Raw genomic sequence first — 12,064 nt, 5'->3', positions numbered from 1 at the left:
CGAACCATTCTGTGGAATTTGATATTACTTATAACATTGCATTTTGTGAAATTTGATACTTCTTATAACATTGCATCATTGCAGCATCACTAAATATAATTTATTATTGTCCTATATTAATAATAATTCGTAAATTTTTAGATATTATTAAATATATTATTAATAAGAAGCTATTAATATTCTTTCCTATTTATAACATTTATGTTTTACCTACATATAAATGTTATATATAATAATTGTTTAAATTCTTGATTAAATAATCTTCCAATTAATTTGTACAGATTGAAATATACTATATGCTTTAATTCAACTCGAAAAACGAAAGTTTTGAATAAATTACTTGATAGCGGTTTGTATTATATATACTTAATTTCGCAATACTACTTCATTGTTTGATAATATTCCAATTCAAAATAACTTATTTAAAATATTACTTTGAAATAATGTATGGTTTTTGGGTCGCTGTATACATTTTCCGTAGCCATAAGATGTACCGTAAGAATTAGCCAATTAAAAGTTTAAAAAGAATAATAACTTATTTAAAGTATTTGAAATATTTAAAGAGGATATTAAATTGAAAGATGTGTCCTTTATCTATTTTATATCTTTTTATACATATACATCACATCGATCAATAGTATATCTAAAGAATCAAAAAATTGTTGAGGGTTTCATGTACCGGAGGCGGTGGGATTCCTGGGAAGATTACCCTCCTAGCATTTCCTTAGCGTAATTAGATATAATCTCTTTTGATGATACGAATAATAAGGATGAGGGAAAGTTTTGTCTGTATTAAATTCAACGTCATTCATGAATCTACATATTTACTTAATTTTTCAACATCAAGAATTTTTGCAATTGCATGTTTATAATAACATTCATTTTTTTTTAGATTTTTTTAAACATTTCTTGTGAAATAAATAGAATAAGATGAGAAAATATGTAGATCATTATACACATACAACATATGGCACGTGTAAGAATAAATCAATTTGACATTTTCAATGATTGGGCGACTTCTTATGTCTAATATTAATTAGTAAGTTAGTACATTTGTTTAAGGATGCGGTCGAGTTGCCGCTACGAATGCTTCGAAGCATTTGATTGATCAATCAGAAGAAAGAATTTTATTAATTGACCAATAAAAAAACGATTCGAAGCATTTGTAGCGGCAATTCGACCGTACCCTTATATTTTGAACTACGCTGATTATTATTTGGTCTTAAAATATAGCCTTATATCAAAAGTAGAAATTTCATTTCGTTATTAAATTAATGTACAATATTTATTAATAGTATATCACTAATGAGTATCTTATTAATCTTATTTTGCTGCACGAGATATTTATTACGAAAATTATTACCTCAGGAATCTCCTCTCTATTTTCTTCTATTTTCTCTCTATTTTCCAGAAAGGGCATCAGTTGATCGCCGAGATTTCTAATAAATCTTATGTATAAAATTTTTCTTTCCTATTCATCCTACTATTGATATTCAACTGAGATATTTTTCACACTAAATTTCACGTACATACGTGGTTTATAAAATGTTCATTAATAATATAAATTGTATATCAACTTCATAACGTCAAATAGCCGTTTATTGATTTTTAAATAAAAAAATAGATACTAAAATTTTATGATTATTTAAAGATAAGGACAAACTACGTAATTTATTATTCACTAATTTGTGTCTTAAATTTTTATACCCAAGACACAAAAATTGTATTTTACGGTTTTTTCTGAACAATATAGAAACTGCAACATATGTTGTTAAGAGAAAACAAAGGGTTTGTAGGGATAAAAAATCGATTTTTTAATTTTTGCTGATTATTGTAGTAGGTATGACTGTCTAAGAATAGAATGCTATTGATTTTATTATGAAATTTATAAACTTGACGAAATTAGAACTGAAAATTTGAGTAATGCAAAAAACCGACAGGGAGCGGCAGGCTCCTTGTCGGTTGGATTGGGGACAGCTATTGTTACAATGAGACCTTTCTTTAGAAATATTTATATCGAAATAAGACATCCGTTTTTTAAGCTCTATTATTATAGATCTATAACACAGCGTCTTCTCTATACTACAGAAAACTACGATCCGACGCTCAAAAACGACGAAGAAAATAAAAACGAATACTTGTTTTTCTGACTTTCTCTTGCAAACAAGGTTAGTCAATCAGTAAATTCCTGTCAAAAAACGTACAAAAAAAAAGTTTAATCATTGAATCAGAATGTCTAGAAATTAGTATACTCCTACTCCTCGATGGTGGGCTCCAGTATATTATAAAGCTGATTAGTTTTTTATGTAAACTAGTATATATTTCCTATACTTAAAATGAAATAGTTATATATTTGAAGTTGATTTTGGCGAAAGAGAAAGAAAATTTTAGTACATTTCATTGTAGCGACAAAGAATAAATAAATAGGCTAAAAATAACTGTTGGAAGAAACACAGACTGAGATAGATTTATTACTGGTATTCATAATTCGATTTTATACATAATTCAAGATCATTTTAAATGTGATCATAAGCAGTCGTAAAATTCCATCCAATTAATAAAATGACTATAGAGCGCATCTTGAGATTATACGATCTTGAATGTTGGACTATGAACAGACATCATACTACAGTGCTGGCAGTTTTTAAAAGAGAGATATATAGTTTAATTTAAAAAAATATATAACGGTTAGATTTTAAACACGTTTTCTCAAAAGTTTTGCTAGGATTACATAAAATAAGATAAATATTGATTCGAGATTTATAGAAGTTATTTATCATATATATTTTTTTTATCATATATATTTTTGATTTGATAACCTATAATGGATTTTACAAAAAATTATTTATTGTTATAAATTATTGTAAACAATTCCAATTTTTAAACAAAAATTCAAATTTTACATTTATATTACCATCATAACATTTTTCTAATGGTTTATTTTAGGTTCAATCTGTACGTGTCTTAAAGAAAATTAAAAAAAGAAAATAATAGATTGCTTCCTTAAAAACGAAATTGTGGAAAAATGCGAGATGTATATTTAAAGATATTTGAAATTTCCGAGCCTATCTTGAATGACAGAAAATTTCTCTATTTGTATTAAATTTTAGATTTTGTTTACATTAAAATGATATAAAATAAAGTTGTTAATTGTAAATTGATATAATATCATGATAAAAAAATAACCTATGAACAATAGCCTATGAAATGTCATGTACTTGTAACAATTGATTAAATGGTTTGGTAAAATTGTAAAATGTAGTGTCGTTTCTAGTTTGTTACTGGCTTAATTTTTATGCAAAGATGACACAAATAAATCTTCTCTTTCTTTTTGAGCAATACGAAGCTGGGCAGTTGTTGTTATAGTTGCATCATTATAAGCATATCCATTTATCAATAAATATTTACAATTTTTATCTCCTTTTTTTTACATCTCTTACCAACAATGAATTGAAAATCCTATTTAATTCAAACAGACAGTACGGAGAAATAATTATTTATATTTTTATTTGTTTTATGAATATTCCTCAAGAGTTTATGAAAATAATATGCTAGAATAGATTTGAATGGTTCTGTTTCTTATGCACTGAATTGCATTAACTGTTTCTTATGTTTCATCGTTGCTGAAATATTTGAAATTCATTCATTCGTTCTGCTCGATCAATATGAAGTAATCTCAAAGTTAGAAGAAGATATTCATTAGAATTTTTAATTAAAAATAAACGGTCATCTTTAAAGTTAATTTTGAGATATTGTCTTCTGAAGCTATTTATATATACATTGCTACGCATTGTATCACGTTTAACATGCAACACAAACATAATGTTGTGATGTTAATATATCTTCCAGATTTGTAACATTTTTATTTATCTTTGATAATCTTATCGAATAATAAAAATTTGAAATGAAAATTGGGAAGATGCAAAAGTTAAACTTAGCAGTTCTACACCTAGCAATCTCTTATTACACGAGAAGATACGCATGATAAATTCTTCAGCTTTAAATCTGTCAAGATAGATTTTGTAAAGTGCCTGCTATAAATTTTGTCGATAACAAACTATTGATTGATGTACGATATCTAGCATATATAATGGTATAAACACTGGCAGGAATGTAAAAAGTTTGTTTTACTAACAAAATATGATAGATTGATGGCAAAAATTAAGCAAATTATGATATATTTATCGTATAATTTGACATAAATAGAGCAAAATCGCGTTTGACAGACACTATTTGGTTTTTGTTGCTAATCTAATATCAAGTTATATATTATCATTTTGCAAAACACAAGCTTAAAGAGTAGTTGATGAATCAATTTCATAGAACATACACTAACATCATAACTAATGTTACAATTTCTTATTCAGCAATGCAACTATTACAATATATTATATCACATATTATTATATTGCTGAGTGTTTATAATATTAATATTATATTACTGTGAGTTTCTGTTCCATAGAATTTGCTAGCAATTTCTGATCAAAATTGCTATCCATGTACATGACTATGGTCAGATTGCTTACTGGGACAGGATTTGCCTAACGAAAAATTAATATCGGGCTAACATTCCGGATCGCAGATTTTCAAAGATTTCCAACAACTTTGAATATTACGGAACTCATAGGTATCGAAAAAAGTTCGTTGAATCCAGCTGTTTCCTTTCGGAGCATGCTTCGTGATCAACTGTTCGTGCTACTCAACCCGACATATCCATTCGACAACAGTCCCTTTGCTTACTGCACTCGAATTATTCGCTCCTCCTCTTTCCAACGCCTGGATATATGTTTAGATCTCGTTTCCGAGCGTGTAAAGTATTTGGGAGTGTAGATGAGAGAAACAAACCTATCATCATGTCCGCGACAATCTGACGAGTCAAATTATCGACAAAGTTCTCGCATGTCGTTTTCGAATTTTGATGTAATTTTACTCCATCAAAGAGAGTAAGAGAAACACTTTTCTCCGTTAATTAAATTTCAAACGTGTCGTTTTTCTATTCCATCGTTCGATACGTAGAAGATGCTTGTTGGTTAACGCTTGCGCTGAATGTGTGCGGAGTATATTGTTTTGTAAACAGAATTCGCAACATACGTCGATTGTCAATTAATAACGATTGACAAGCCAAAGTTTTAAGCACGTGTATCTTTTCACATTGAGTAAACAAAACTTTCCTGTTGTCTTTTATTTTTGGCTAACAATTGTGATATTGTAATTATAAAATGTGTAATAATACGTGTATAAAGTAATTAGATTTTTTTATTGACGATAATGACGTATTTACATTGTCAAATGAGTTCAGTTGATCTGTTTGATTGTAATATAATTAATATCACTACTGATTTGTTGAATGTGTGTGTGATTTGTAGATAAATAATCATATAGTATATAGAAAATTATAATTTTTATAAAATTATAATAGCTTGTAATTCGCACAAAGGCAGCTTTGCATAGAAATGAAAATTTCTTAAATTCAATATTTAAAAAAATTCATCCAATACTAATGTCTATGTAAGAAAATCAAGTGTTTTGTTATCTATTATAAATAGCCGGATCTAAAAGAGTCATCGACAGCGAATGTTTATCACCAAGTCAGTAAAATATGTTTGGGTCATTACGTAGCAAGTTTCAAACAGTGCAAGAAGGTATATCTGCTAGGTAAAAATATTTTCTATATCTCTATATCTCTATATTTTCACTATCTCTTATCGTATACAGATACTATGGATAATACTAATATATAATAATAAAATTGATGGTAACCATTCATAAATTATGCATTTTGCTTGATAAAAATCATGTACTTGTGATAAAAATAAACTACAAAAGATAATGTAGTAACATAGAGAGTAACACTAGAACTTTTTCAGTACTAGAATATCATATCATCAATTGTGATTTTAGTATACGTGGATTGTCGACTCCCGAGCATCCAAAGAGCAAAAAGTCAGCTAATGTAAGAAATGTAAATTATGATGCTGGGGCAGATGTTTTGCATCATTTTCAACTGCAATGGAACGAGCTTCATGAGCTCGCTGAGGAAAACGCGGGAAAGGCTCAGGAAGCAGATGTGCTGATATCCTCTATTTATGAAAAACTTCAACACGAGTGGAACAATGTTACATGCTTAAACAATACCTTAGCTTACATTCCAAAGATTAATAATGCGATTCAAGATTTGATGGACCAAATAGGTAGGTTTTCTCTTCAGAGATAAAACATGATAAATTAAAACTCGAATGGAAATCTAATCTTTCTAAAATTATTATTTATTATATCTCTAAGGAAACTTACAAGAAATGTTCGAAGAAGTTGAAGGAGCTTTGTATCGATTGGAAGATTTAAATGAAATGTTAGATTTACAAAGTAGACAGTTGGATCACAGGTTCCAATTGGCTTTGTACAAAGAGAAGAAATTGATAGAATTAAATAATTTCAAAAGTAAGTATGTGCGATGAAAAAGTGTATGTCGTTCAATCAACATTTTTTCATGATTTATTAGGTGTTAGAATTAATTCGTAGCGTTTTACAAGTGATGGGAAGTACTTTCATTAATGTATTTTTTAATGCTCATGTGAAATAAATAACATTCTTTCATTAAAAAACGCTACGAATTAATTCCAACACCTAATATTTCAAATTAATTTTTTTAGCAAAACTAGCTAACGAGCATACAGAGAGACTTTCACAGCATGAATTAAATCAGCAAAAAAAATTGAAGGAACGACGAGAGACGTTTGAGGAAGCTTTTAAAGAGGACCTTGAGGAATACAAAACAACTGGATCCATACCAAGTATGTTTTTTACTTTTATGTATTTTCATAAAGAAAAAAAAAGAAAATGTGAGCATAAAAATAAAATTGACGGTAGTTCGTAGAAATATTTAAGCGAGAATATTTAAATGTAAATCTATAAATTATGAATTATTATACACTATATGAATATTGCACGGATATATTTTGTCAGTTGGCGCAAAATAAGATGCCTATTGTATAGGGAGGTTTCTGTCTTAGGGTCGGTTGTTTCACCTTTTGATAAATTTTACCTGTTAGGTAAATAGCAAGATTACCCAATCACATGCGTAGATTGCCAGATTTATCTAACAGATAAAATTTACCAAAAGGTGAAACAACTGACCTTTAGAGATAAAACTTCTGAAACCTATAAACTCATTTAAGAATATGATGAAATCTATTGCTCAATATCAAATTCCACTTTTTTGTCGGCAGGAAAAAAATCATGTTTGAAGTTGTTGTTTTACTGAAATAACGCGGAGGCGAGAGAGACAGAGAGTGAACGAGACAGTGAGAGTGGAGGAGAAAAGCCGCTGGCAACCTGGGGCCCTTCACTCTCACTGCCTCGCTCATCCCAGCAAACAAAAATGGATTGAAATGGATTGGAACTTTTTAATCCATCTGAATCCGTACTTTAAATCCATAAAAATGAATTAGATTCCATATAAAAAAAAAATTTTTATACATGCGAAAGTTTAAATAAATTAAAGTAGTAATTACATGAAATTCTATAGTCATTATTTTAAAACTTTTATACAAAAAATATATGCTAGCTGTATAATAAAAGAAACGTATTAATATAAAATATATATACAAAGTGATTAATTTATTAATTAAAAATGAGGAATTTACGTATGTAACATTTATTATACATATTTACGTAATTCTCTTTATGTTTCTCCTAAATGTTTCTTTTAAATTTCTATTAAATAGAATTCATGATATATTTTTATGGTACAACTTTTTTTTTATTAATTAAATTAAAACAAAAAATTTCTTATTCATAATTCTGAATAAAATAGCATTCATGCATTTTTAAATGAAACAATAGATTTTCTATTTACAATTTTGAATAGTATTCATGACTCATTTTAAGAAAATGAGCCATTAAAAGAATAACTTTTTTTTATTCAATTGACTTAAAAAACTGCATTTCCTATTCAGAATTTAGCAGTATTCACAATGCACAGAAATGGCTGATATTATTTTTAGATTCAACTGGATTGAAAAACTACATTTCCTATTCAGAATTTTAAATTAAGCAGATGCATTTACGACACATACACACACACACACACACACACACCAAAATACTATAATATTATTTTTAGATTAAAAAGGATAGAAATATACTCCATGCCATTCCTATGAATAAAAATGAATAAAAATGCATTCAAGATTGAAAAAGAATAAATATTTGTTTCAAGCAATTCCTATAAATAAATAAAAATTCATTCAGGATTGAAAAGGATTCATTTTAACATTCATAAATTCGTATTTCTGAAAATCTGAATCCACTTTAATTTATTTCAATTTATTTTCGTTTGCTGGGACTCTTTGCCTCTCTCGTCTCCGTGTCATCACTTTGGTAAAACTTCAAATAAGATTTTTTTTCAACTTTTTCTGCCGATAAAAAAATTCGGTATTGAGCAATAGATTTCATCATACTCTAAGTGAATTTATAGGTTTCAGAGGTTTCATCTCTAAGGCAGAAACTTTCCTATACCATCCTATAACATCCTCCTTTTTTGTTTAGATATGATTGTCATTTTTTTCTGCATAGTACATTCTTTACAAAATAATAGTTCTTCGCAACTTTCCAATTGATACTATAGCATATCTAACAAGAATATGAGAATTTGCATCAACTGGTATAATATGCATACAATATTTACAGTGTATAATATTCACAATATTCAAATTTACATTTCAAAAATACACTGAGCTAAATTTATTTTTGCTTATCATAATTTTATTATCATAAGTTAAAAAAATATATTTTCCTTTTATATTATATATTAATAAAATAATAGATTTCTTCTATAATAATCTTGAATTGATTTTATTTTGTTCAGTCATTACAAAATAACAATTCAGCTTCAGCAACTCTCAACTATCTCACCATGTATATACATGACTAATTTATCTGTTTCAAATTTAGAGTTACCAGTCTCCGCGAAAGGCCCATCCTTGGACGAGATAGTATTAGACATTGATTCAAAGATATTTGATGAATTTTTAGAGAATTAAGTAGCAGAGAATTCAAATAAGTGTTGCTGCTAAATTTTTTTATTTGAAGATATAGCATATAGCATATGCGACGAAGAATGATTTTTAACTGCATTTCTTACAATTAGATATTAGGGCTGTGACTCAGACAATTTAAACTTTTTAATATAAAGAGTGTAAAAAATTAGTGAAAAGTTTCTCATATGAATGCTTCCAATTTTTCAGATGCCTAAACTGACTTTTAAATTTCGCGAAATTTTGTACAGTCCGCAAATGCAAGTATATTTTGTGAATTGTATTATATATTATTTACTATTTGAATTGAAGGGAATTCAAATTTTACCCCGCAACAATTCTCTCATATGTAAATAGATGTAAGAAAAAAATGTTATTTTGTTAAATTTCCTTAATTGTATCACAACTAAACAAAATAAATTGACATATATTAATTATGGACTATTTTAGAAACTTTACATTTACATCTAATGAAATATGCTTAATAAAATTCATACAATTCATAATATAGATTCATTTTTCTTTCATGCTGCGATAAATTTCTTACAAACAAATGTTAATATAAAAGCATCTGCTAAAATATTATATTTTTTAAATTTTTTTAAACTTTGCTCTTTCCTCTTATCAATAAACATGATAACTATTGCATTTTTTTTCTCTGATACACTTAAAAATAGCAGTTCGTTTCTAATGGAAAAACAAAACTAAAATCAAAATATATTAATATCCTTTGAGATAATAAATATCACTTAAGATTTTTATAAATTAAAACAAATTATAAATTTTATTTTAAGTATTGCTTAAATGTATTTTCCTTTTGTGTGATGCTTCACTTTATATTTTCATTCACAACACTTACTTGCAATAACAGGTATGTATTTATCAATAATATTCTTTCACGATAATGTATTGGCAGATCGTAATGTCGAAATTTCGAATACAAATCAGTATTAATTTTCGGTTACTATTTTATGTACAAAACACTATAATCACATCAAAATTAATTTCGTAGATTGTAGCGCCATGCAGTGGAGAACCATGATACTTAATCGCTCAGGATATCATGCGGTATGATGCCGGCATGATACTCTATTACCCTGTTTCTAAGCAGTTTTGATTCGCCGAGTATTCGGTAAAAAACTTGATTAGAAATTCAATCTGTACATAAGTAATTCTCAACGAATTGAAATAAACACTTTTTAGGTGAGCGGTCCTTACAAAATTATCAAAAATATGAATTTACGTGTGATTCCAACGTATTTTTTGTTTCGAGGTTATCTGTATTCCAAAATGTGCCGCGACATCGTGATATTTACGTAATGTTATTTTCAGCGTGAGCGAGGACCACCTCGTTTGTTAACGAGCAACCGAATAAGATTCGCCGGTAATGGATCCGGAATTCTACAAGAAAAGAAGGAAGGAGAGGTTATTCGATAGGATACATAAAAGTGCTGTGAGTGTCTGTATGGGTGTCACAGCGATTGGCACCCTCTTTATCTGTTATAAGGTGTACGAATTCTTTCGATACGTTCGACCCTTGCAACAAGTACAAAGTAAACTGGTTGAGGATGAGCTCCTATTCGAGGGCAAGAACATAGAAGATACATCGGAAAATTTGTCATAGGACAGCACATGCTGTCACACAGTCGAGATGTAATGTAAACAATTCTTTTTACATATAGAAGAAAGAAATAAATACAGTGAATGATACAATGCCGAGCAATGTATTTTCAAGAATGAATATATAGTCTGTACATTTAAGAAACTGTAAATAAACTTATGTACATAAGTCTCATGTTCATATTATATATATATATATATATATATATATATATATATATATATATATATATATATATATATATACACACACATTAAAATTATGCTTGTTGTAAATAAACTTTATAGTTTTATTTTGTGTAACAGATATAATTTTAAATATTTTATTTATTATTAATTTTGCAATGACCATGTATCTTATGTCATATTTTGAATTATAAGTCTTCAATCTATATTTTTTTAAGACTCGGCTTTTTCGAGGTACCAGATTGATTATATGATGTCAGAAGCAAGGAACTAATTGTTATGTACAGCTTTATTTTTTAGTTTTCCCTTAAAAATATAACAATTTCGTAATCTCGAAATCTATAAAATATGTAAAATAATTTCTAAAATAATAGTGGCGCATTGGTTTTTAACAGTTGAAAAATGTACCATTATTATTAAAATCTGTACCAACGAGAAGTCAAGTCTTAAATCATATTAGATGATAAATTACAACAAACTACAGATTGTAGAAAAAAATAGAAATATAAGTCATTTGAGAAAATATATATCACAACACAATTTAAATGATACTATGTAGGAATATTCTATATTATAAGATTAATTGACTCGTAATTTATTATATTTTCTTTATTTGAGAAGTTTTAATTGCAGTTATCTCAAACCCTGCTTCCTCAATATAAAATAATTTAATATTATATTATTGCAAAGTTGTCTCTTCATTATATAAAAAGTATATTGTGAAACATTTAGCCCTGAGAAAACTTCGCCGAAAACGGTGTTGAATTTTGAACCTTGAATTTATAGCTAAAATTTCAGTATATTCATGAAACCTATATACGTCAACCACAATTCTGACACCAATCTCAATTAGCACTAATTATAATTAAATTTTTGTCATGTGCTTAAACTATAAGCTTTTTTTTAATGTAAGAATACTGTAAGAATCTTATAGAAAGGCATGTAAATATTTTTTAATATAGAATTGACAAGCATTGTTCGGTGCAATCGAACTTGGAACAAACTTTTACGAGGTACACCCAATATTTTTATTTCCATGGAGACTACTTTTTATCAATAAGCATAAATAGTTTTTGTAATAAATTTAGTAGTGTATGATACATGTTTTTTTTTTTGAGAGAGGAGCTTAATATTATTTCCTCTACTAAGATTCTCTCACAACATACAAAAAAACATCTACTACTACATTTAATATTTGCACAAAACGCATTGGAAATCATTAT

At 27.7% G+C, this 12,064-nt stretch overlaps 1 protein-coding gene across 2 annotated transcripts; it reads left to right on the top strand.

Annotated features, from left to right (window-relative positions):
* The first annotated feature begins 4,675 nt into the window (after window positions 1-4,675).
* Window positions 4,676-9,469, top strand: Dysb (dystrobrevin binding protein dysbindin). Of its 2 annotated transcripts, none has more exons than XM_011059404.2 (6): window positions 4,676-4,943; window positions 5,547-5,655; window positions 5,902-6,191; window positions 6,283-6,438; window positions 6,651-6,791; window positions 8,953-9,469. In XM_011059404.2, the coding sequence occupies exons 2-6, from the start codon at window positions 5,600-5,602 to the stop codon at window positions 9,039-9,041; spliced, it is 732 nt and encodes a 243-aa protein (XP_011057706.1). In that variant the 5' UTR covers window positions 4,676-4,943; window positions 5,547-5,599; the 3' UTR covers window positions 9,042-9,469. The 2 variants fall into 2 exon arrangements, with proteins under 2 accessions (XP_011057706.1, XP_087259680.1); XM_087403554.1 differs by lacking the exon at window positions 4,676-4,943 and adding an exon at window positions 4,984-5,156.
* The last annotated feature ends 2,595 nt before the right edge of the window (window positions 9,470-12,064 follow it).

This window comes from Acromyrmex echinatior, chromosome 2, assembly GCF_024713525.1.
Source record: "Acromyrmex echinatior isolate Ae372 chromosome 2, ASM2471352v2, whole genome shotgun sequence".
Classification (NCBI taxonomy): Eukaryota; Metazoa; Arthropoda; class Insecta; order Hymenoptera; family Formicidae; genus Acromyrmex; species Acromyrmex echinatior.
Note: the sequence above shows the minus strand (reverse complement) of the source record. Positions and strands in the feature narration are given on the sequence as shown.

Excerpts from the sequence above, each read along its gene's own strand:
- Dysb (XM_011059404.2), top strand. The coding sequence starts at position 5,600 with ATGTTTGGGTCATTACGTAGCAAGTTTCAAACAGTGCAAGAAGGTATA. Across the intron at positions 6,439-6,650 it reads AGAATTAAATAATTTCAAAA|CAAAACTAGCTAACGAGCAT; the intron begins GTAAGTATGTGC and ends TAATTTTTTTAG. Across the intron at positions 6,792-8,952 it reads AACAACTGGATCCATACCAA|AGTTACCAGTCTCCGCGAAA; the intron begins GTATGTTTTTTA and ends TTTCAAATTTAG.